The sequence below is a fragment of the Lycium barbarum genome, chromosome 3 (assembly GCF_019175385.1).
Source record: "Lycium barbarum isolate Lr01 chromosome 3, ASM1917538v2, whole genome shotgun sequence".
NCBI classification, from domain to species: domain Eukaryota; kingdom Viridiplantae; phylum Streptophyta; class Magnoliopsida; order Solanales; family Solanaceae; genus Lycium; species Lycium barbarum.
The window spans coordinates 121618347-121642900 of NC_083339.1; the positions used below are offsets into that span (position 1 = coordinate 121618347).

General features: G+C 34.8%; 1 protein-coding gene across 1 annotated transcript; it reads left to right on the forward strand.

The window, feature by feature from the left end:
- The first annotated feature begins 6449 nt into the window (after positions 1 to 6449).
- On the forward strand, positions 6450 to 24044 carry LOC132632126 (MAG2-interacting protein 2). The gene is made up of 12 exons (XM_060347964.1): positions 6450 to 6763; positions 6848 to 6899; positions 9436 to 9606; positions 10189 to 10390; positions 10487 to 10698; positions 10826 to 11828; positions 12431 to 13389; positions 14396 to 14478; positions 17770 to 18129; positions 18544 to 19702; positions 19826 to 20091; positions 21194 to 24044. The coding sequence occupies exons 1-12, from the start codon at positions 6674 to 6676 to the stop codon at positions 23804 to 23806; spliced, it is 7170 nt and encodes a 2389-aa protein (XP_060203947.1). The 5' UTR covers positions 6450 to 6673; the 3' UTR covers positions 23807 to 24044.
- The last annotated feature ends 510 nt before the right edge of the window (positions 24045 to 24554 follow it).

Consider the following 24554-nt stretch of genomic DNA (forward strand, 5'->3'; position numbering starts at 1 on the left):
CCATGATGTTATTTCATTGTTTCAGTTTATATGACTTTATTTAAGAAAAAGGCTAATAGACACTTTTTAAACTACGCGTTAATCAAATTTGAACCAGAATTTCAAAACTTATTGAATTTTTAACTACCTCTAAATACGGAAACGTCATTTGAACTACCATTCCCCTAGGTTAAAACGTGAAACTTTTTATACATATGGTGATTATGTATATTGTGTCATATAACATGGGCATAGATGCGGTATAAGATTTTTATCCTTTTTTTTTTTTTACTTAACCTATCATAAGTATGTACTAATAAATTATTTTGGCTATTATGGTGCTCTGTATATAATTAGAAACTAAAGACATTGGAAAATGCCTTTTGAGAATGTAATACCCATCTTAGTTTCTTTTTAGGATATTAAACAGTATTGCAATAAACATCTGAGTAATTTATTTTATCAGTTGTAACAATATTCAATTAATTTGATTATAGAATTATAGTTGGTGAGGTAAGATATCACCCATAGAACTACAAAATGTAATCAGTTGTAATAGTAACTTTTAAAAAAATGAAGCTTGATAATAATATATTCAAAATTACTTTTGAAAAATTAATCCTTACCTGTACTTTCTTTGTCTATTGAATATTAGTACTACAGGAGTACCAAAAAAGCTATGGAGATTGGAGGGAGAGATAAGTAAGAGACTGCCACATTAAAGTTTAATGGGGGCCACTTTTTTTAGACAGTCATTCAAAAATGCTGCAAATGCAGCGCGTGGTATAGAAATTCAACTGAATGAATCCACCATTATTGACTTAATGAGGGATACTTTGGGAATTACATGGATATTGCTTGATTTTTTAATATGAGGTCTACGTTTTTTTTTGGACATTGCTTATTTTTTAATATGGGGTCCACGTTTTTTTTTTTTTTTTTTTTTTAACATGAGTTGGAGGTGGACGACGAAACCACCTCCAAACTCATGCTTATATATAGTACTAGACGGCTTAACACTTTAGATTATAATGTATCTATCTGTATGTAGTTGTGTTTGGATAGTGATAACATATATACACTATGTTCAAAACACGATTAATATAACATTGTAGTTTATGTTCCGTATCTAATTTGACTAATTTACCTTATTCATTATTTGATCTTCATTTGATATTATTTTTTTTTTTACGACATTAATATCTTTTCACATTTATTAGAGTAAGAATAAAAATGAAAAAGTAATTAAACTTTATCTTATTTTAAAATATAGATATTTTAAGTATATTTAGTTTAGTAAACGTAACAAATAAATGACATGGCGGAATAGCAAATACAACAGTTCAATATCTAGATTAGATCTCATGCTAATATAAAAAAAAATTGTATGGTTTCGCTACTTAACGTTTTGAAGAAAAGCAATAATATGGGGTCCATGTTTTTTGCTGTAAAATAATTTCATTTGCTCCCACTAATGAGTTGATACGTATGTGGCAATGAATCCATCATTATTGACTTAATGTGATACTTTAGAAATTACACGAATATTGTTTGATTTTTTAATATGGGGTACACTTTTTTTTTTGACATTATTAGTTTGCACAGTTTTTATGCATATATATATATATATATATATATATACATACTATGTTCAAAACATGATTAATATAACATTGTAGTTTGTACTCCGTATTCAAAATTTTATTATATTAGTGTTTGCTACGAATACAAAGTCTACAAAAAATTATTAATACTTTTTAAAAGAGAAGTCTTATTTAAAAGGAAACTATTTTCCTCTCTTTGAGATAAAACAATAACAATATTTAAGCATCAGTTGATACTTTCAATTTTAATTCGATTAATTTAAAGGGGTAAAATACTTATTATTTTTTTATCAAATTTTGATTTGGATAATTCTAATTCAAATTGTTAAATTAATTTTACATGTTTAAAACGAAACAAAGTAGAACTTTGATAAACACGATTAATATAACATTGTAGTTTGTGCTCTGTATCCAAAACTTTATTATATTGGTGTTTGCTACGAATACAAAGTCTGCAAAAATTTATTAATACTTTTTAAAAGAGAAGACTTGTTTAAAAGGAAACTATTTTCTTCTCTTTAAGATAAAACAATAGCAATATTTAAGCATCAGATGATACTTTCAATTTTAACTCGATTAATTTAAAGGTGTAACATACTGATTATTTTTTATCAAATTTTGATTTGGTTAATTCTAATTCAAATTGTTAAATTAATTTTACATGTTTAAAACGAAACAAAGTAGAAATTTGATTTTCTATTTAAACGAAGAACTACTATTTTTTAATTTTTGGTAAATATTCTCGGTTTAGCTCATTTTACTTGTCATGTTGTCTTTTGCATGGTTTTTTAAGGAAACGTCAATTAGAATTATAATTTGACTAATTTACCTTATTCATTATTTGATCTCCAATTGATATTTTTTTTTACGACATTAATCTTTTTTCACATTTATTAGAGTAAGAATAAAAATGAAAAAGTAATTAAATTCTATCTTATTTTAAAATATAAATATTTTAAGTATATTTATTTTAGTAAACATAACAAATAAATGACATGGCGAAATAGCAAATACAACAGTTCAATATCTAGATTAGATCTCAGACTAATATAAAAAAAAAATTGTATGGTTTGATCACTTAACCTTTTAAAGAAAAACAATAATATGAGGTCCATGTTTTTTGCTGTACAATAATTTCATTTGCTCCCATTAATGGGTTGATACGCATGTGACAATGAATCCATCATTATTGACTTAATGAAATACTTTGAAAATTACATGAATATTATTTGATTTTTTAATATGGGGTGCACTTTTTTTTTTTTACATTATTTGTTCTTTTAATATGGGGTCCACTTTTTTTTTTTGGAACGGACGACGATCCACTTTTACTACTGTATAGAAACTCACGTTTCTATATAGTAGTAATATATAAAAATTTTAGTTTTCATTTTTTTTTTTTAAGTTTTTCTTTTTTTTGGTTTTTTGTACCGGCTCCCCTTCTCCCCCCACCCACCCCCCCCCCCCCCCCCCCCGAAAACAAAAACCCGAACCTGTACTCCCCACCACCAAAAGTTGCACTCTTCATTCAAAAAGTTCATAGTGGGTTTGCTTTGAGTATATGCAAATGTTCTTAAAATGACATTTTCCAACTTGCATACCAAACACAAGAAAATGAGTAGGAAAACCACTTATTTTTCGAGAATACATTTTCCTTCATACCAAACACACCCTATATCTGCCCCTTTTCCCTTTCTAAGATAGAATTGCATTTAATCCATTTTCAATGGAACAAACAGTTTGTGCAAACACTGGAGAAAGTTACATTCGGAGCTCTGTTTTGCAAAAACTGAAGGAAAGCAGCCCAGCCCATCAATGAGATTCCATATGGGCAATTCGCACGATTTCCCTATGTGGTTTTAATTTTTTTTCCATCAAATTGAAAATCTTTAATTTTGGCCCTTTGTCTAAAAATGTGACTGAAATATCTTGATGTTCTGGATTCGAACCGCACCTCAATCAAAAATGAAATTTCGCAAGTCAAAGGCCGTACTTTCGTGAAATCTTGCCTTGCGAAATTGTCTTTTTTTTTTTTTTTTTTTTTTTAACTAAGCTAGGGTTCGAACTCAGAACCTGGGGCATTTTTGGCCTTTTTTTTAGACGAACAAAATTTAAAGACCAGCAATTTGATAGACAAAAATTAAAGACCAGCGCCTTTGAAGGAAGGGGAAATGACCTAATAATACCTATTTAAGACTCTATATTACGAAACATAAGGATACTTTTCCTTATTTACAAAACATACCAATAAAATTACAAAGTATACTAGATTTGGGCTTAATGAGATACCCACAATTTTAGGCCTTTTTTAAGGAAAACAATAATATGAGGTCCATGTTTTTTGCTGTACAATAATTTCATTTGCTCCCACTAATGGGTTGATACGCATGTGGCAATGAATCCATCATTATTGACTTAATGAAATACTTTGAAAATTACATGAATATTATTTGATTTTTTAATATGGGGTGCACTTTTTTTTTTTACATTATTTGTTCTTTTAATATGGGGTCCACTTTTTTTTTTTTGGAACGGACGACGATCCACTTTTACTACTGTATAGAAACTCACGTTTCTATATAGTAGTAATATATAAAAATTTTAGTTTTCATTTTTTTTTTTTTTAAGTTTTTCTTTTTTTTGGTTTTTTGTACCGGCTCCCCTTCTCCCCCCACCCACCCCCCCCCCCCCCCCCCGAAAACAAAAACCCGAACCTGTACTCCCCATCACCAAAAGTTGCACTCTTCATTCAAAAAGTTCATAGTGGGTTTGCTTTGAGTATATGCAAATGTTCTTAAAATGACATTTTCCAACTTGCATACCAAACACAAGAAAATGAGTAGGAAAACCACTTATTTTTCGAGAATACATTTTCCTTCATACCAAACACACCCTATATCTGCCCCTTTTCCCTTTCTAAGATAGAATTGCATTTAATCCATTTTCAACGGAACAAACAGTTTGTGCAAACACTGGAGAAAGTTACATTCGGAGCTCTGTTTTGCAAAAACTGAAGGAAAGCAACCCAGCCCATCAATGAGATTCCATATGGGCAATTCGCACGATTTCCCTATGTGGTTTTAATTTTTTTTCCATCAAATTGAAAATCTTTAATTTTGGCCCTTTGTCTAAAAATGTGACTGAAATATCTTGATGTTCTGGATTCGAACCGCACCTCAATCAAAAATGAAATTTCGCAAGTCAAAGGCCGAACTTTCGTGAAATCTTGTCTTGCGAAATTGTCTTTTTTTTTTTTTTTTTTTTTTTAACTAAGCTAGGGTTCGAACTCAGAACCTGGGGCATTTTTGGCCTTTTTTTTAGACGAACAAAATTTAAAGACCAGCAATTTGATGGACAAAAATTAAAGACCAGCGCCTTTGAAGGAAGGGGAAATGACCTAATAATACCTATTTAAGACTCTATATTACGAAACATAAGGATACTTTTCCTTATTTACAAAACATACCAATAAAATTACAAAGTATACTAGATTTGGGCTTAATGAGATACCCACGATTTTAGGCCTTTTTTAAGGAAGAAAATTTGATTTTAAATGTGGACTTAATTCTAGGATAGTTATCATTCAACTTCTTCTTTTTTAAAAAAAAATATATTTCTCTCTCTCTCTCCCTCCCTCCCTCTATGATAGACATCATTTTCATACCTAAAATCCATCTTCTCTCCTGGTATAAATTTTCAAACCAATATTACAAAGTATTTTTTATTACTAACTTGTGTATTAATTGTATATAAAAATTGATTTGTATCGTTTTGAGATATATATGATCATTGTGTGTTTTTGAAAATCTGTATAAACTATATAAACTATAGTTTTAGAAAATGTTGAAAACTAATATATGTATGAAATGTGTATGGAGTCTGCTATATGTCATTCTTAAATATATGCTGCACAATGTGTATGAAATGCGAACAAATTCGATATCAATTAGTCTTAAAAATGTTGAAAACTGATATGTGGATGGAATTTGGTTTGTATCAATCAAAAAACTTATTATACATATATATTTTCTCATAATTTATACATACTTTGATCAAATTTTATACAATTTATATGTACTTTATCATAATCATAATATACATACAACTTTTATACATATTTCATACGTAGAAATTATAACAAATTTATACATTTATACATATTGCATATAAAAATTAATACTATTTTCTGATGTATGAACTTTGTATGGAATCTGGTCTGTATCAATTACAATTTTATTATACATATTTTTCTCAAAATTTATACATACTTTGATTAAATTTTTATACAATTTATATGTACTTTATAATAATCAAAATACACATAAATATTTATACATATTTCATATATAAAAATTATAAGAATCTATACAGTTATACATATTACATATGAAAATTATACATATATGTTTTTTGGTGTATGACCTTTGTACATAAAAATTACCGATTTTAATGGACTTTTTGAGTAAAAGTTGAAGAAAATTAGGTAACAATATCCCTTAATTTTGAATAGGGAGAGAAAAGTGAATGAAATAAGAAAGCAAAAGTTGGAGAACATAAGGGAACTATATGTCTAAATTTTGAATGGAGAGAGAAAATTAGATAAAATTAGCAAAAGGATTTCCTTACGTTATTTAATGTGTTTTATTTGCTTCTTTTTAATTTGCCTAATTCGTATAGATTTTGTAAGAAGTTTATTAATATATTTTGTAAACTAAAAAATATTCGTCATGTTCTGTAAATATACCCTCTTACCATGTACATATATGTTTTTGCAAATCCGTGCAAAAAAAGGTTCCATATGGAGCCTCCTGGGCCTTATTGTAATGAGATATTGAATAAAAAGGCCTAAGACCCGGATGTTATTTTCCGTACTATTCACTTCATGATTATGCCTTTCATTAAACTCTGACCCAAACCCCCAAAAAAAAAAAAAATCGGTTCGAATCTAAGCATCGAACCGGTTGTTGTCCAAATTTCTTACAGTACATGTTGTACAAAAAATTCCGTGCGTTAAAATCATAGGGTTTTGGATCTCGAAGATCACAAATTCACAGAGGTTTAACTTTCTTCTTTACTTTTACATGCATTAGATGGATGAAACCACTGGAGAAATCCTCTTTGAGACACGTCATCATGCTTCTGGGCCTTATATTTCCAATTATCCTCCACAACATCAACAGGTTTCCACTTATTTGAATTGTAATCTTTCTTTTGATGATCTCTTTGGCTTTTCTCAATTCCTTACTTTCTTGTGTTTGATTTAGCTGAATGAAGGAGCCAAAAGCAGTTATCTTTCAAGATTGCTTTCTTCATCAGGTACATTCACTTTTTTTGTTGAATTCGGTGTTTAATGAAGTTATAATAAGCAAATTATGCTTAAACTAATTTCTTTTTGCTAGTATTTAATTCATGGAAATTTGAAACTTCCAGTTGACTGCTTTCTTTAGTTTCATTTAATTATCCATGTGATTAAAGTTTTTTTTTTTTTATTTAAATCATATAAATGTGAGCTTAGTTATGGTTTTTCGTTGAATATTTGTTTGGCTGGGTATAGTGACCTTTGATTATTATAAGAAACTGATTGAAACAATATGACTATAATAGATGAAGTAATCTGAACTAAAGTGGCCCAAAACATGGTGAAATAAGCTTAAATAAGTGGCCCTAGATATGGTGAAATAATCTGAACTAATGCGTCTTAAACATGTTGTTTTACTATATAGGAAGTCACAATAGGTCAAAGGTGAAAATTGTAGAAACGCGACATGGTTTGCTGGGGCTTTTAGTACAGAGCACAATTTTAAGTGTAGTCTTTAGTGAACAAATGCACAAATGACAGAGAAAAAAAGGAGAAGTAACTATAAAGGCAAATAAAAATTATTTGGGAAAAATGAAAAACTGTAAATAAATGAAATTATATGAAATAGAAGTCATTTTAAGTAAGTTCGAAAATCATTTTAGATTTTCGATCAGATGCAAATTTACATTTTAAGTTAAGTGGCTAGGTAGTAAGTTTGTAACTTTATTTCTTAATTATTAATAAAGTCATTCCTAAATATTTTTGCAACAATCAAAATGTCACTTTGCCAATTTTCTTTTGTTTTGTGATACCGTCTTAGATATAGAGCTCATCAGCAATGCGACCTAGGCTTTGCACCTCGTGTCTGCATCGAAACCTCACTAACTCAAGGTGAAACATCCAACCTAGGCTTCACTACTTCAGGGTGCTTCAATGGAGCCTCAAGTGAGGAAGTTGTGTTCTTAGTTCAACTTTAGATTTGGACACCAGGTTTAAACTGCCAAGACCCCTTTTTTGGCGGAAGGCCCTTCTAGAATTATGTTTAACGTCCCTTCTTGATTTAGCTCGGGGCATAGCCGTAAGTGGAGTGTCTGAGGTGTAAAAAGCACATCCTGAGGAGATGGTTTAGCTTTTAGAAACTCAGGTTGCTCATCTTGGAAGTATTGATACATGATAACCAGAAACAAAATCACGCGCATTGTTGGTAACAAGAAAAAGCATATTATTTTAGAATGTCTGTGAGTTATCTTCTAATTGTGATGAATTCAATATCAATCAAGCAGAAGAGGAAGTTAACTGGATCAGTGAATTAGATCTTCTGGATGGCCGAGTATCGTAGATATGACTTATTTTGAGCAATCTTGGAAACCGGTGTTAGTGGAACGGAAAGAAAGGTTAATATTTCACAAAATTCAGTTGTGTTTCTAAGAAAATTTGACCTTACGGTTGAATATCTTTTAGCTATTGTATAGGTTTAAATGTGATTCTGTGTTGTGGCTTTTGGAGTGTGAAGATGAGGTAACAAGAGTGAGTTAAATTGTTTTAGTTCGAAATAGAAATTTTAATTTGGATCATGAAGACGAAGGGAAGTTTCAATCATTCTTCCTTTCGGAATTTGATTACAGATATGCAATTATAAAAAGAAAGCATCGGGTTATTTGTCAAAACATGAAAGAAGATATGGTGTTACTCTACAAATTTCCTTATTTTAAACTATGTATTGAAGTCACTCATCACCACCACCACTTAAAAATGACATAACAATATTGGAAAACATTAAACATCAATAGGGATATAGCTAAATGTCCAAACAAGTGCTACATAGATGTACATGTACTGCATTGCAGTTTTGAGATTATCAACAGGCTGCATTGCACTTTCGAGAGTATCTTATTTGATTGTAGTAGAACTTGGATGTGATTTCTTTATATGTAGGCTTATAGTGCATATCATCTCTGAGATGCTTAACTGATGAGCTTCTTTTTCTCTTCATCAAAAAAAAAAAAAAAAAACTGATGAGCTTCTTTTTCTATTTCCTTTTTCTTCTTTTGCATTTTGTTTTGGTTTCAGTCGCATTAGCTTGGAGGCATTGTATAGCGGGTTTTGCATAGAACACATTCATTTACTTTTCACACTTTCTGAATTCACATGAATTTTAAGAAATTTGTCCCATAAGTTAAACTACCTGTGTTTTTATTAGTGCAGAGAATCACGAGAAGTAAGAATAGATTATCTTATTATAGTTTGATAGAGTAAAGATTGAAATAATAGGGTGAAAAGAGTTAAATTAACTAGTTGAGAAACGATAGTATGTAAGTCACGATCTTCGTCAAAAAAGTATGTAAAGTACAGTTAGATAGATAGTGGCAGTCCAAAATTCTTGAAGGATAAGAAGTTCTCCTTTTGATAAAATGCACCAAGGAAAATTAGAAGAAAATAAAGACGTAAAAAGAAATTAGGTCAAGAAACTTCCTATGTAGAGAGTATTGGTTTTACTTCACTTGTTGTTTAGACCTTTTAGTTTAAATTATCATTTTTTTGTCATGTATGAAGGTATTGCCCAACTCAAGGAGAGATGGAGAAAGCAGGGGAATCCAACAAAAGTAAGGAGATATGCATCCTTATTTGTTTCCTCAAGGGGTGATCTTGTGGCTGTAGCATCTGGGAATCAGATAACAATCCTGCAGAAGGATGATGACTACCAAAAGCCTTGTGGCACATATGGTAAGTTTCAGGAACCTAAAATAGAAGTAAAAAAACCGTGGTGGAAGTAATCTCCTTTATAGTATGTCAAGAATAGATGTTACCAATTTCAAAAAAAAAAACAAAAGTATGTCAAGAATAGGACAATTATTTTAACATGTCATGGGGCTTCTTTTCTTTTTTGATAACCAGATGTCAAAGGGATTCTTTGTTCTTAACGTATCAGTGCTGCCTTCCTGACTGCAGCTTGTCAGTGTTTTTCTATTCTTTTGATCTATTTAGTCGTTGAACCAACATATTGTGCCCGTTGATATGTATTAGTACCAAATTGGTGCTGTTTTTCTCTCTGAAATTCCAATTGATTTATGTGAAGACAGACAAAACTGTGTCACCAATTTATTTACTTCCCTTTCTTCTCTGGTTGAGAATTTAGGATTCAGATTAACCCCAACCAGTAATAGATCAAGACGGTGGCGAGGAGGATTATAATGACTGTCAACTTACCCACTTTTTAAAATTACATTTAGTTTCTAGTGCTACTCTTTATGATTGTACAAACGTATTGCTACATTTATCTATTATTTACTGCCTCTGTACTTCTAGGCAAAAGCATTACTTCATTCCGTTGTGGGGCTTGGTCTGAAACTCATGATGTTCTTGGTGTTGCTGACGATAGTGACACTATCTATCTCATCAGAGCTAATGGTGAGGAAATTACCAGAATTTCCAAGAGTCATATAAAAAGTTCTTCACCAATAGTTGGCCTGATGGTGCAGGATGATGCTGATTTGAAGAAATCTTGCTTGTAAGCTCAATTATTTGTAGAGGTTTTTTCTCTCTCAGATTTTCATCTTATTTACATAGCTTGTTCATATATTTTGTGTGGATGACTCTTTTCCAGGTGTACCTTCACTATAATTACAGCGGATGGGTTGATTCATGACTTTGAGATCAGTCAAGATCCAAGTGCATCTGTTTTTTCACCCCTTGCCTCGAGCAGCGGGACAATGCTGAAGCAGTTTCCACAGAATATGTTCTGCTTGGATTACCAGCCGGAACGGAGCTTATTTTCCATAGTTAGCAGTGCTGGTAGCTTGCAGCCAACGACTAATGGTAGCTCAAAGTCCTTAACTATATCCGAACATATTTATGTATCGTTCTTAATTTTGGTTTAGCAGTCATTTTGAATTGATGCTAGCCACCTATTACTTTTCTTTATCACTGACATTTTTTTTTCTAGGATTGTACAGTCTTTCGCTTTGCCGAAAAAGTGGAAACTTAGCCGTGGAAGTTCTCATTTCTACTCAGTTTGAGGGTTTCTTTTCTATGCCTAAAGATTATGCGGGTCATATAACTTCTCCTAAGGTGTCAATATCACCACAGGGAAGATTTGTTGCTACTCTGGATATGGGAGGATCTTTGACTACCTTTAAGTTTGATGAGGAACAGCGTTCTCTCTCAAAATGTTCTTATGGAGAGGAAAATGAATTACATCAGGGAAATAAAGAGTCAGATCAGGGGAACATTCTTGTGAATGGGGTCTTAGATTTTGCCTGGTGGTCTGATGATATACTTGCTATTGCAGGAAGGAATGGAAACATCACTATGATTAACATATGCACTGGTGCTATGCTACGTAAGGACGAGACTATGTATTCGTATCCCCTTTTAGAGAGAGTGCCACACTTGGCGGGAAAACTTTTTCTACTAGAGACAAAACCATCCATTCAGAACAATGAATCAGCTGAAGAAATTAGAGCAAGCAGCTCTCATCTTATGGAGTGCGGTGATGGTGCTATGAATAATAAGTTTGACTGGGCCAGTTTCCAATGGAGCTTAGTTTCATTTTCTGAACGATCTGTTCCTGAAATGTATGATATATTAATCTCCAGACAAGAGTATCAGGCTGCTCTCATGTTTGCGGATCAGCATGGGCTAGATAAAGACGAAGCTCTAAAGTCACAGTGGTTGCACTCCTCCCAGGGTGTAAATGAGATAAAGACACTACTTTCAAATATCAAGGACCAAGTTTTCGTACTTTCTGAATGTGTAGGTCGATTTGGACCAACTGAAGACGCAGTTAGGGCACTGCTTGATCTTGGACTTTGCATAACTGACCGTTATAGATTTTCTGAGCCTGAGGTTGATGAGCATAGTAAGGTTTGGGATTGTCTTGTGGCAAGACTTAAGTTGTTGCAATATAGAGACCGGATAGAGACATTTATCGGGATAAACATGGGCAGGTGATGATATTATTGCTCCCTGTTTTCTTCTTCTTCTTCTTCTTCTTCGTCTTCTTCTTCTTCAGTTGTGAATGTTTTTTTTCTCTGGATTCATAAGGTTTATATTGAAACACTGATTGGAGTGTCGTGATGCTCGCAAGCAGTCTTATTGTTATTACAAAGCAACATAAGCAAACATCCTATTTTTATTATTGGCTATGAATCTTCTATATAACTAAATAGATTTTCTGGAAGTGGTGACAAAAGCTGAAAACTTCAAAATTGAGTTGAGGTTATAAAACTACCACGTTGCCTTTGACTTCCACATTTAACTGGACTTAGTGGTTGAGGTGACAAATTTTCATTTTCAAACTGTAGCATATACCTCTTCAAGGGGAATAAGTGGCTTGTCGCTCAATGACCCAACTGTGAAATTGTATGGTTTTTTCTTATATTTACTTTTGTTTGTTTTCCTATATTTCATTAGGATTGCTTCTTATCCTGTCTTTTGTAATGGTCTTACTGATTTTGAAACTAGGACAAATCTTCAAGCTTTTAAATAGAAGTAATAATGCTCAAATGGTTTCTACTGACTTGAAACTTAATGACTTAGCCTTTTGCAGGTTTTCTTTACAGGAGTACAAGAAATTTTGTAATTTGCCCATTAAAGAAGCTGCAATTGCACTTGCAGAAAGTGGCAAGATTGGGGCATTAAACCTTCTCTTTAAGCGTCATCCTTACTCCTTAACTTCCTCATTGTTGGATGTCTTAGCTGCTATCCCTGAGACTCTTCCGGTGCAGACTTATGGACAGCTCCTTCCTGGGAGTTCCCCTCCTCCAAGTATTTCTTTGAGGGAAGAAGATTGGGTTGAGTGTGATGAGATGGTAACTTTTATTATCAGCAGAGTCCCTGAGAGTCATGAGAGCTATACTCAGATCAGAACTGAACCAATTGTCAAACAATTTTTGGGGTCTCAATGGCCTTCAGTAAGTGAACTCTCGTCTTGGTACAAAAAGAGAGCTAGAGATATTGATACCTTAAGTGGGCAACTCGACAACTCCATGTGCTTAATTGACTTTGCTTGCCGCAAAGGCATTGCTCAATTGCAGCCATTCCTGGAAGAGATTTCTTACTTACACCAGCTTATCTATTCTGAGGAGAATGAAAAAATGAATTTCTCCATGAGTCTTACTATATGGGAAAGCTTACCTGATTATGAAAGATTTAAATTGATGTTGATTGGGGTCAGAGAAGATACTGTTATTAAAAGATTACATACTAAAGCAATTCCATTCATGAAAAAGAGGTTTCCCTCTATGACTGTGCATTCCAGAGATGACAAAACAGATTGCTCAGCTGGGTCATTTCTGGTAAGATGGCTGAAGGAGATTGCCTCTGAAAATAAATTGGAGATGTGTTCAGTTGTAATTGAAGAGGGTAGCAGAGAGGTCCAGACAAATAACTTTTTCCAGAATGATGCTGAGGTTGTAGATTGTGCTCTTCAGTGCATATACGCTTGCTCTGTTACAGATCGGTGGAGTACGATGGCCTCCATTTTGTCTAAACTTCCATTTCCACATGGTAAGTCTTTGACAAATGCTATCCTCCCCCCCCCCCCCCCCCCCCAACCCCCACCCACCCACACACACAGAAATTTCTGCTTTGTCATGTTGGCAACCTGTGGCAGTTTTGCTAATCTCCCACCTTCTCTTCTTGTCTCCCTCTTCTCTTCACTGCTGCTGTCGAGCTAAAAATTTATTAAATTTTTGTCTTAAGATTTCATTGGAATCAGTTCTTGATACATGTAATATAAATTTGATAAATATGTATGATGGATATTCCATGTATTCTCATCTATGCTTTTCTGACTTTTCTCTTCACTGCTTGTGTCGAGCTAAAAATTGATTAAATTTTTGTCTTAAGATTTCACTGAAATCAGTTCTTGATACATGTAATATAAATTTTGGTTACTATGTAATGATGGATATTCCATGTATTCTCATCTATGCTTTTCTGACTATCAAACTTTTGGGGCATATAAGTAAATATGTCACAGGCTCGAATGAAATGAATTGAATACCAAAAGCTAGTTGATTCTTGCACGTGTCTGATACAACATTTTATAGAATTTTTTAAGTTTGATTACTTTTTGATTTGGTTTATTACTCTCTTTTTTCCTTTTTCTCACTTTCTTTTTAGGGAGGGGTGGAGTTGCCATTTGTCTATTTATATTTCAGGTTCGGATGAAAACTGTTGTTAAATGCTTGTCATAGCTGGTCATTTAATATTGTCATAGTCGTAGTGGGTCATAGTCGTAGTGCTCCCATACTAGATTATTATCATTCTCAAAAAAAAAAAAAAAAAAAAAAAAAAAAAGAAGGTGCTCCCATACTAGTTTGTTTCTTATTTCACAGATCTGTTTCTTTGTATTTTCAATGTCAAACAGCTTGTGACTGACATCGATTGGGTAGCTGAGCAATCGAATATTCTGATTTAACTTTACTGAAGTCACTACTAATTTTTCTCCCTAGAGGTTACTACTTACAGAAAAACAAAAGAAATAATTGTCCAAATTGTGTTTTGACAGATTCCAAAGCTGCAAGCCTCAAGGAAAGGGTGAGACTCGCAGAAGGTCATATTGAAGCAGGAAGAATATTGGCGCTTTACCAGGTTAGGTTTTTCCTTCGTATGTAGTAATCATGTAGAACCCATATTTTCTCTCTCTTAACCCACACAGGATAGTATTGTTTCCGTCTAGGCTAAGTTCCGCAATCTGGCAGTTTCGTGTTTCAAATTGGTATCTGTTGGATCAACAATAGTGCTTCCTGGAACCTGAGAAAACCCTTTTGTCATATTCATTCATAGTAGACATGTCCTCTCACTCTCTCATCTGGGGTGATTGTCTCTACTCCCTCATTTCCTCCAATTGTTGCTTACAGTGCTTTTTCTTGTTTAGCAGTCATAATTACCCCATGCCTGGATGCACCTTGGATTGTTTAAAGCATGCTAATTTGGTCTTAACTTCCACTGCTATTGCCAAACTTTAAATCACAATGGTCAATTGATGTATCTCCTTATCAGAAGAAAGAAAAGAAAAAGGTCAATGATATTTCTGATGGTTTTTTCCTTCCCAACAAATTGTGGTTCCATAAAGACGCTGGCTTTGCTACTTATTTAAATATATACTAGTTTCTCGGTACGTGCGTTGCACGTGTATATCAAGTGATGGTAGTATAGAGTTCTGTAAAATAATATGCACGCTGTACCAATTTATGTGATATCCTTTCCCTTTTAGTTTTTTCTAAAAGAATGGCATTTTTCTATATTTAAAAATAATATAACATTAAAATTCTCATTTTATCCTTTAATGAGATGACTTATAGCCACATAAATATCTAAGACTTATTTTAGACTACAAATTTCAAATGTATTTTTGTCTTATTAAAACTTCGTGCCCAAAATCTTAAGCCTCAACTTCAGCTTGTCTTAAACATATGAGACATAATACATCAGGTTAGTTCAAGAATCATTTGGTTTATGTAAAAACACAAGCTCACCTTGGTTTGTGCTTCTGCCGTAACAGCCCTTTCTACAACTACAACAAAATACCCAGTATAATCCCACAAGTGGGGTCTGGGGAGGGTAAGATGTACGTAGACCATATCTCTATGAGATAGAAAGGCTGTTCTGATAGACCCTGGCTCAAAAGAAACAGCCCTCTCTGATATGCCTAATTGAACCGTAGTCATTACATCTATGGCTACAATCCATATGTGCAAAATTACTCACCAAATATTGCTAATTAATCATAAAAGATTTTTTTCTTGCATTTATTAGTATGTTGCTCTAGTTACCTGCAACAGCCTTCTCTCTTCAAGCGACTATTTTTTAGGCATGATTTTATTTTATACACAATTTAAATTTGCCTTCTTAAGACAAATCCATGGAAGTTGCTAGTATCAAATGAAGTCCTTCACATTAATTTTCCCTTAGTGACGAACCAAATAGCTGAATCTCAAGTCATCTTAGTAAATCTAGCTTTCTAATTATTTAAGAAAACTTGCCAAAATGCAAAAATACTGTTTTAAACACTGCTGGACATACAAAACACTGTTATAAACTCTGATTTTTGCGAAGGTAAACAATGGAATATAAAAACCACCAAGTCGATGAACACAAAAGAAAGAAAAACCTCCTCATTGTTGTACAAACTGTTAATGATGAGGTCCATGTGATGATCTATCCGCCGTGTGCACAACAAAATTTTCATATTTATGAAGTTTCAGTACATTTTTCAGGCTTCTATCCATTGTCTTTACTTTTGATAGTTCCTTTAGCTCTGCATGGTACTCAAACTTCTCCGTTGGCATGCTATTGATAACGGACAATTAGAAGTTCATTAGCAATGACAGCCAATAGAACACTTCAGCCTGAACCAAAAACAAAAGAGAAAAGTTCCATTGGTAGCTGCTTAAATGGAGATTTGGAAGTATTTAGATACTATTTCAGAGAGTTCACTCGTTTTTGTATGCTGAACCCATAGGACAGTGCAGAAAGCAGTGAGATTCATCATCCAGCAAAATTGAGAGCATTAAACATTTCAAGATAATCTGTTCAATTAAAAAATAAACATTAGTACAAAGAGGAATGTTAGCTCAAGAAACATTAGAATATTCTCTTGCATCAGTTTTCCTTGCACAATCATTGGTGGGAGAAAAGTTCTACAAGATTCTTAAATTAATAAACGCCATAAAAAAATAAAACAATCTTTAATGAATGAAGACATAAATATATGACAAAGAAGCCTCTTCTTTTGTCACAAACTTACTCACACCCAATGGGACAACCTTTAGCTGAGATACGTTTCATTAGATGTTGATACCAAATAAAATTGAAATAGGTAAACTAAATCACATATATTTAATTAAATTTTGGATTGTTAATCTTTGTGCTTTAAACATTTATCAATCATCTTGATATCAGAGTTGTGAAAGGCGCTCGCCTTACGCCTTTTGGCGTGAGGCGTGGTAAGGCGAGCCTGCCTCGCCATGTACTGCCAAGGCGTGGCATTTCCTAAAAGGCGAGGCTACGGCGTAAGGCTGACTTTTTTTAAAACAGAACAGAATAACGAGACAATATAATGCTAACACTCTTGTGGTTGAAGAATTTGGAGATCTTGAAGAAGAATAGATGTTGCTTCGTTATAATTTGGTTAATGCTAACACCCAGGGACCTTATGACTTATTAACTATCTAGTTGGAGACTTTTAGACTTTAGTATCAACTATCAACCATCTACTTTTAGTTTTTCAATTGAAATATTTGCTAGTATTTTGTTGAGTATTTGAGTTTTTGGGTATTTATATATGCATGGTCTTGGTCACTACCCAGTGTAATCCCACAATAGTGGGGTCTGGGGAGGGTAAGATGTACGCAGCCTTACCCCTACCTGGGTAGGGAGGCTGTTTCCGATTGACCCTCGGCAACCCTCCTCCTTTATCCGGGCTTGGGACCGGCAATGTGAGCGAGCTCACACAGGCGGAGTTATATTTATATATGCATATTTAATATTTTAATTTTTTTTGTGTTAATTCTCGCCTCGCTTCTAAAAGGCGCTCGCCATGAGGCATGAGGCGAGCCCTTGTCGCCACGCCTCGCCTTTCGCCATCCTAAACACTGCTTGACATCGACAAACAAGTTATTGTATGATGATCCTCACTCATCATTCATAAAACCTTGGTACTTTATTATTTCATGTATAATTATTTAATCAAAGCATTTATTTAATAATATTGATATTATTTTACAAAATGGGGTACTTATATTGTACCCAATTTTTATACAAAAAGGATCATATTGTAGCTTGTAATATTGACAATTGATTGTGGTAGTGAATCTTTTGTTGCTTTTTGTCACATAACCTGGTTTATAATACTTTCCAATTATTGTCCTGTATGTTCAGGTCCCAAAGCCTATCAGCTTTTTCCAGGAGGCATATTCAGATGAAAAGGGTGTAAAGCAGATAGTTCGTCTCATCTTATCCAAATTTGTTCGCCGACAGCCTGGACGATCAGATAATGATTGGACAAACATGTGGCTTGACTTGCAGTCTTTGCAAGAGAAAGCATTTTGCTTCATAGATCTTGAATATGTGTTAATGGAGTTCTGCAGGGGATTGCTGAAAGCAGGAAATTTTTCACTTGCGAGGAATTATTTGAAAGGTGTGGGTTCAGTGTCTTTGGCAAATGATAAAGCAGAAAACCTTGTTATTCAAGCTGCCAGAGAATATTTCTTCTCAGCGTCAAGTCTTTCTAGTTCCGAAGTAAGTTCATTTTATCTATAATAATACTAGCATAGGAGTGATTACGTAATCTCTAATTCTCAATGTAGTGTATATTAACCTTGGAGACCAAGGTTCAAATTCTAGCAGACTAGCAGAGACAAAAACACTAGATGATTTCTTCCAACTGGAAAAAGCCTTGGCGTGCTGAGTTACCCGGTACCTGTGTTGGTGGGAGGTAGCAGGTACCCAGTGAAATAGTCAAGGTGTGAGCAAGCTGGCCAAACTACTGTTGTTATAAACAATAAAATAAAAAAGCATTCTTGCTTTTAGTTAAAGTGTGTCCAGAGTATGTTCCAGGAACTAATGCTTTACACCGGTTGCACATTTTATTTGAAAGTAGTCCAATGCAAATTGAAATAGCAATGTATTGATTTAAGCTGCTAAATGCTGCAGATTTGGAAGGCTAAAGAATGCTTGAATATCTTTCCAGCTAGTAGAAATGTGAGGGTGGAGGCTGATATTATTGATGCTGTAACTGTTAAACTTCCCAACCTTGGTGTCACCTTGTTGCCAATGCAATTCAAGCAAATTAAAGATCCTATGGAAATAGTTAAGTTGGTTGTTACAAGTCAAGGTGGAGCTTATCTGAATGTCGATGAGATTATTGAACTAGCCAAACTTCTTGGGTTGAGCTCGCACGACGACATATCAGCTGTACAAGAAGCTATTGCAAGAGAAGCTGCAGTGGTTGGAGATCTCCAACTGGCTTTTGATCTATGTCTTGTTTTGGCCAAAAAGGGGCATGGTTCAGTCTGGGACTTGTGTGCAGCACTGGCAAGAGGTCCTGCCCTTGAGAACATGGATATTGCTTCCAGAAAACAGCTGTTAGGTTTTGCTTTGAGCCACTGTGATGGGGAATCAATTGCCGAGTTAATACATGCATGGAAGGATCTAGATACGCAAGATCAATGTGAATCTTTAATGGCGTTGACTGGAACAGAGCCTGAAGATAAAACAGACTTGAAGGAATGTTCTGACCAGGAAGCACAACTTAAACAGATTGAAAATGTACTTTTTCAGGTAGCCAAAGATGTCCAGGTGGATGGTGACTGGACCATTCCGTCCATCTTGAGAGAAAATGGAAAACTTTTGTCATTTGCTGCTGTGTATCTTCCATGGTTGCTTGAACTGAGTCAAGAAGCAGAAAGCAATAAGAAATTTACATCGAGCTCATTTTCAGGGAATCAATATGTCAGTCTAAGAACACAGGCAGTGATGATTATTTTGTCCTGGTTGGCAAGGAATGGTTTTGCCCCGAAGGACAGTTTGATTGCCTCTGTTGCTAAGTCCATTATGGAGTCGCCTGTCTCTGAGGAGGAAGACATCACAGGGTGCTCTTTTTTGTTAAATCTTGCCGATGCCTTTTCGGGGGTGGAGATAATTGAAAGAAACTTGAGAACAAGAGAGAATTACAATGAAATAACCAGCATTATGAATGTTGGGATGATTTACAGTTTGTTACACAATTGTGGAATCAAGTGTGAGGACCCTGCACAAAGGAGGGACCTGCTTCTTACGAAGTTCCAGCAGAAACATAAACTGATTTGCTCAGGTGATTTTGTTAATTTTGACCTAGATCTACCTTATTATTGTATACTGTAGCTGGAGAGCTTTCTGTATTTTGCTTTGCATGTTCCTTTTTTTATTGCTACTCAAACCCTGTCTTTTAATTCAGATGAAAAAGAACAAATAGACCAAGCACAATCTACGTTCTGGAGAGAATGGAAACTGAAGCTAGAAGAGCAAAAGTGCATTGCAGAGCGTTCAAGGCGTTTAGAACAAATAATCCCTGGTGTTGAAACTGCTCGCTTCTTATCTGGGGACATGGACTACAGAGAGAGCGTTGTTTTTTCATTTGTCGAGTCCACGACCCCAGAGAAGGAACACAGTGTGAAGGATGTATTGAAGTTGGCCAATACTTATAGCTTAGATTGCAACAAGGTATGCACTGTTCTTGAACCAGAACTGTAAATGAGATAATGAAAGTACAATTAGAAGTTCTAAGATGCTAGAAAAATAAGGGGTCATTTGGTTTTGGGTATTAACAAAACTAGTCACGGTAACCAAACATTGACGAATCTATCCAAAAAAAAACTGTATTAGGTTCTTCAATGCTTGGTTACCATTTTCATTTTCTGTATAGATAAATACTTGAATGAATACAAGGTGGAATAACTAATACTTGGAGTAACTATACTGGGATAAACCATATCAAAAAGCAAATATACCCTTGATGCTATTGTACTCATTTTCTCCAAACCATACTGTTCTTCTTCAGAGAAAAACCTACTTCTGGAAAGAAGATCCAGAATGAAAAAAACTTTGTGCTCAGCTTTAGCTTAATCAACAGCTACCACATGCTAAAGTTGGGTTATTTGATCTGACAAATAAAATAAACTCCATTCTTGGTTATCTGATGCGATGGTTAGTTTTAGTGTTTCACTGCATACAGATGCATAGCACTTTCTTTCTTATTCTCCGTACTTTTTGCCAATCTATTTTCTTATAAAGATCTTAAAATGTAATTCATTACCCTTTTGTTTTTAGCTATTTTTTCAAGAATTAAACTAAATTAAACAGTTTGATTTATAGAATATGGAGTATGGCTTGAGTCGAGGGTCAATCGGAAATAGCCTCTCTACCTTCACAAGGTAGGGGTAAGGTCTGCGTACACACCACCCTTCCTAGACCCCACTTGTGGGATTACACTGGGTTTTGTTGTTGATATATGGAGTACGGGAAATCTAGGCCACTGGGTGTTGATTGTCACTGCTGGTGCAATGCGGAATACCCTTAACCATAAATGAAAAAAAAAAGTCTTATAGAATGACTAGGGTATAATAGTAAACCAAATATTATACAACTCTAAACCAAACACAAATGTATATCCAATTTTTAATACAATGAACTAAACACTCAATAAAAGATAATCTCCGCATTACAAACCCTGCAAAACTAATTCCTGTATTGCTAATCCCTGTATAACTTGTTTCTAAACGAAACGTCCTCTAACTGTTTCTCCTACTGCTCCTCTCCTATTCAGGTGATGCTGCATTACCTGAGGTCCATCTTTGTTTCTGATGCTTGGAGCACTGATGATGTTAAAAATGAAGTGTCAATTTACAGAGAAGATCTAATAGCTCGTGCTGCAGAAACAATAAAATTTATTTCCTCGTCGATCTACCCAGCAATTGGTGGACATGATAAGCAGAGGCTTTCTCTAGTATATGGCCTACTCTCTGACTGCTACTTGCATCTTGATGAACAAGAGGATCCAATGCATCCTCATTCTGTTCATATTTCTCGGTTCTCCAAGATTGCTGAAGAAGAATGTTGCAGGGTATCTTTTATCGAGGATCTGAACTTCAAAAATGTTGCTGGAATTCAAGATTTGAACTTGGAATGCTTCAACAGTGAAGTTTCTGCTCACATCAATGAAAATAATGTTGAAGCATTGGCAAAGATGGTCAAGAACCTTGTTTCTGCTCATGATGGTCCAGTGCCTGATGGTCTCTTGTCTTGGCAGTATGTATATAAACATTATGTTTTAAGTTTGTTGACAAAGTTGGAAGCTAGAGCTAAACTGGGGGTCGATATTCAAAGCTCTGAAAGTCTTCATTGCTTAATCAGTGAGATCGAGCAGACTTACAATACCTGCTGCAAATTCTTAAAATTTGTCCCGAATCCTGCTCGTCTGGACATTTTGAAACGATTCTTGGCCATCATACTACCTGCTGAAGGATCTTTCAAGTCTCTGCCCTGTGGCTCAGGTTGGCAGGAGTGCTTTGCCATGCTTGTGGATACTTGGCTCAGAATGATGAATGACATGCATGAAGTTGCACTCCTTGAGAATTCGGAAGAAAGATTCTGCTTAGAATGTATAATGACGTGTCTTAAAGTTTTTGCACGTCTAGTTGCTGGGGAAAAAGTTTCATCTAGTCAGGGGTGGGCTACAGTTATTGGCTATGTAGGTTACGTTTTTGTTGGTGATATTGCTGCTGAAATCTTCAATTTCTGCAGAGCGATGGTTTGCTCAGGTTGTGGATTTGGAGCCGTTGCAGATGTATATGATGAAGTCATGGTTCACTTCCTGCATGAAGCTGGATCACTGACAGACTTTAAAAAAGAAGCTGTCAGCATCGAGAATCTTCGAGATCTCTATCTTAGTATCTTGAAGACCATTTTGCAGGAGTTGGCTGACAATTCCTGTGAGCATCAGTGTCTACACTATTACTTGTCATCTTTGAGTAAATTAGATGGTGATTTGGAAAATCTGCAGTGCGTCAGGCAGGCAGTTTGGGAGAGATTGGAAGAGTTTTCAGAGAACTTTCAGCTCTCCAACCATGTTCGAGTTTACATACTGGAGCTTATGCAACTTGTTGCAGCTACTGATAATAACAGCAAACGATTTTCTTCTAAGCTACAGGTGGAAGTTCATTCTTGGGAAGGTTGGGAGAATTTGCATAGTGCAACTGCAAACTGCGAGAATGCTGCCGCTGATGGGATTTCAAACAAGACAGATGCATCTAATAAGTTCACAAATACTCTGATTGCTCTAAAATCTACACAGCTGGTCTCCACTATCTCCCCCAGCATACAGATTACACCAGAAGATCTTTCGACTGTGGAATCTACTATCTCTTGCTTCCTTGGAGTATCTAAATTTGCTGAATCTGAATCCCATGTTGAAACATTATTAGCTATGCTCCGAGAATGGGAGGGGTACTTTACTAGAAGAGAAATTGAAAAGGATTCTGGTGAGGTATCTGATGGTGCAAATAGTTGGGGTAATGATGATTGGGATGATGGATGGGAAAGCTTCCAAGAACCTATTGAAGAAGAACCAAAGAAAGATGCGAAACTTTCAGTTCATCCTCTTCATGTCTGTTGGATGGAGATCTTCAGGAAACTGCTAACAATATCCCAGTACAACAAAATGTTGAAATTGTTGGACAAATCAGTGGCAAAGCCAGGCGAAGTATTACTAGATGAAGAGAATGCTCAATGTTTGAGCCAGATTGCACTTGAAATAGATTGCTTTGTAGCCCTTAAGTTGATGCTCTTGTTGCCATACGAAGTAGTCCAGTTACAGTGCTTGGATTCTGTCGAGCAGAAGCTGAAACAAGAAGGCATATCTGACAAAATCGGCGTGGATCTTGAGTTTTTACTTCTCGTTTTATCTTCTGGAGTTATATCAACTATCATCACCAAACCTTCATATGGTACCACATTCTCTTATCTTTGCTATATGGTGGGGAATTTCTCTCGACAGTGCCAAGAATCCCAGTTATCAAGTTCCGGTTGTGGTGGATCTGTAGAAAATGAGAATATTTCAAAAGATCACATTGATCTTTTCACAAGACTGATCTTTCCTTGTTTTGTGTCGGAGCTTGTGAGGTCAGGGCAGCAGATTTTAGCAGGATTTCTTGTAACGAAGCTCATGCACACAAACCCTTCTCTTTGCTTAATTAACATAGCAGGTGCTTGTCTCACAAAGTATTTGGAGAGGCAAATCCAAATACTACAGGATAGCAACCCCTCCTTTAGGGATGGGGAATTGTCTGAACCATTGTTAAATACGGTATCCAGTTTGACGGACAGGATGGAAAACCTGATCCAATCCTCTCTATCTTCGCTTTCACATGATCATAGATGATTTTTACATTTGAGTTTTCCCCTTTATTTTTGTTCATAGTCCAGTCATTGTTCTTTGAGATCTTTGTACCAACTTTTGTAGCCAGAACATTTTAGCAATTTCGCTGGAGCTTAAATGGTGATATATACAACGAGGATTGATATTTGTATACCAGAACTCGAGCAACTTAAACAATTGTACTTGCATCTCTTTGTACAAAAATATTTGGATCATGGATGTAGTTGCAAAATAAGTGTTTTCTGCTGCGGCTTTTTTATTTTGCCGTTTAGAAGCTCAAGGTTTGGCCCTGCAAAGGTCACTGGAATAGTGGAGTGTGACCGTCAAGGATAATTATAAACATCATGTGCGGGTAAGTAGCAAACTAAATATAATTTAATATTCGCCTCACAAATAAAACAGGTCTCTCTTATGGATTTGAGTCGTCAAACAAGTGAGGCTCTGAGCTAAAAATGAAAGTTGAATTGCTTAGTAATCGACAAAATAATAATATTAAAGCCTATGTTGTTTTGACTTCCTTTTTTATAATATGCTTATTTTTTTTGTTTCTTTTCAAATTTAACGAGACTATAGATTTCTGTCAGTTTCCACCCTTTTCTCTTCAGGTATTAAGGAAGTTTCAGTTTCAAACATTTTGTGCGTCTGTCTTTGGCAATTGAGCAATTCCGTTCCGTCCACGTGCAAGAGTCGTCACTCGTCAGGATACAAAATAAGTAAAAGCATATGTCAGAGAACAAAAAAGGTACAATTA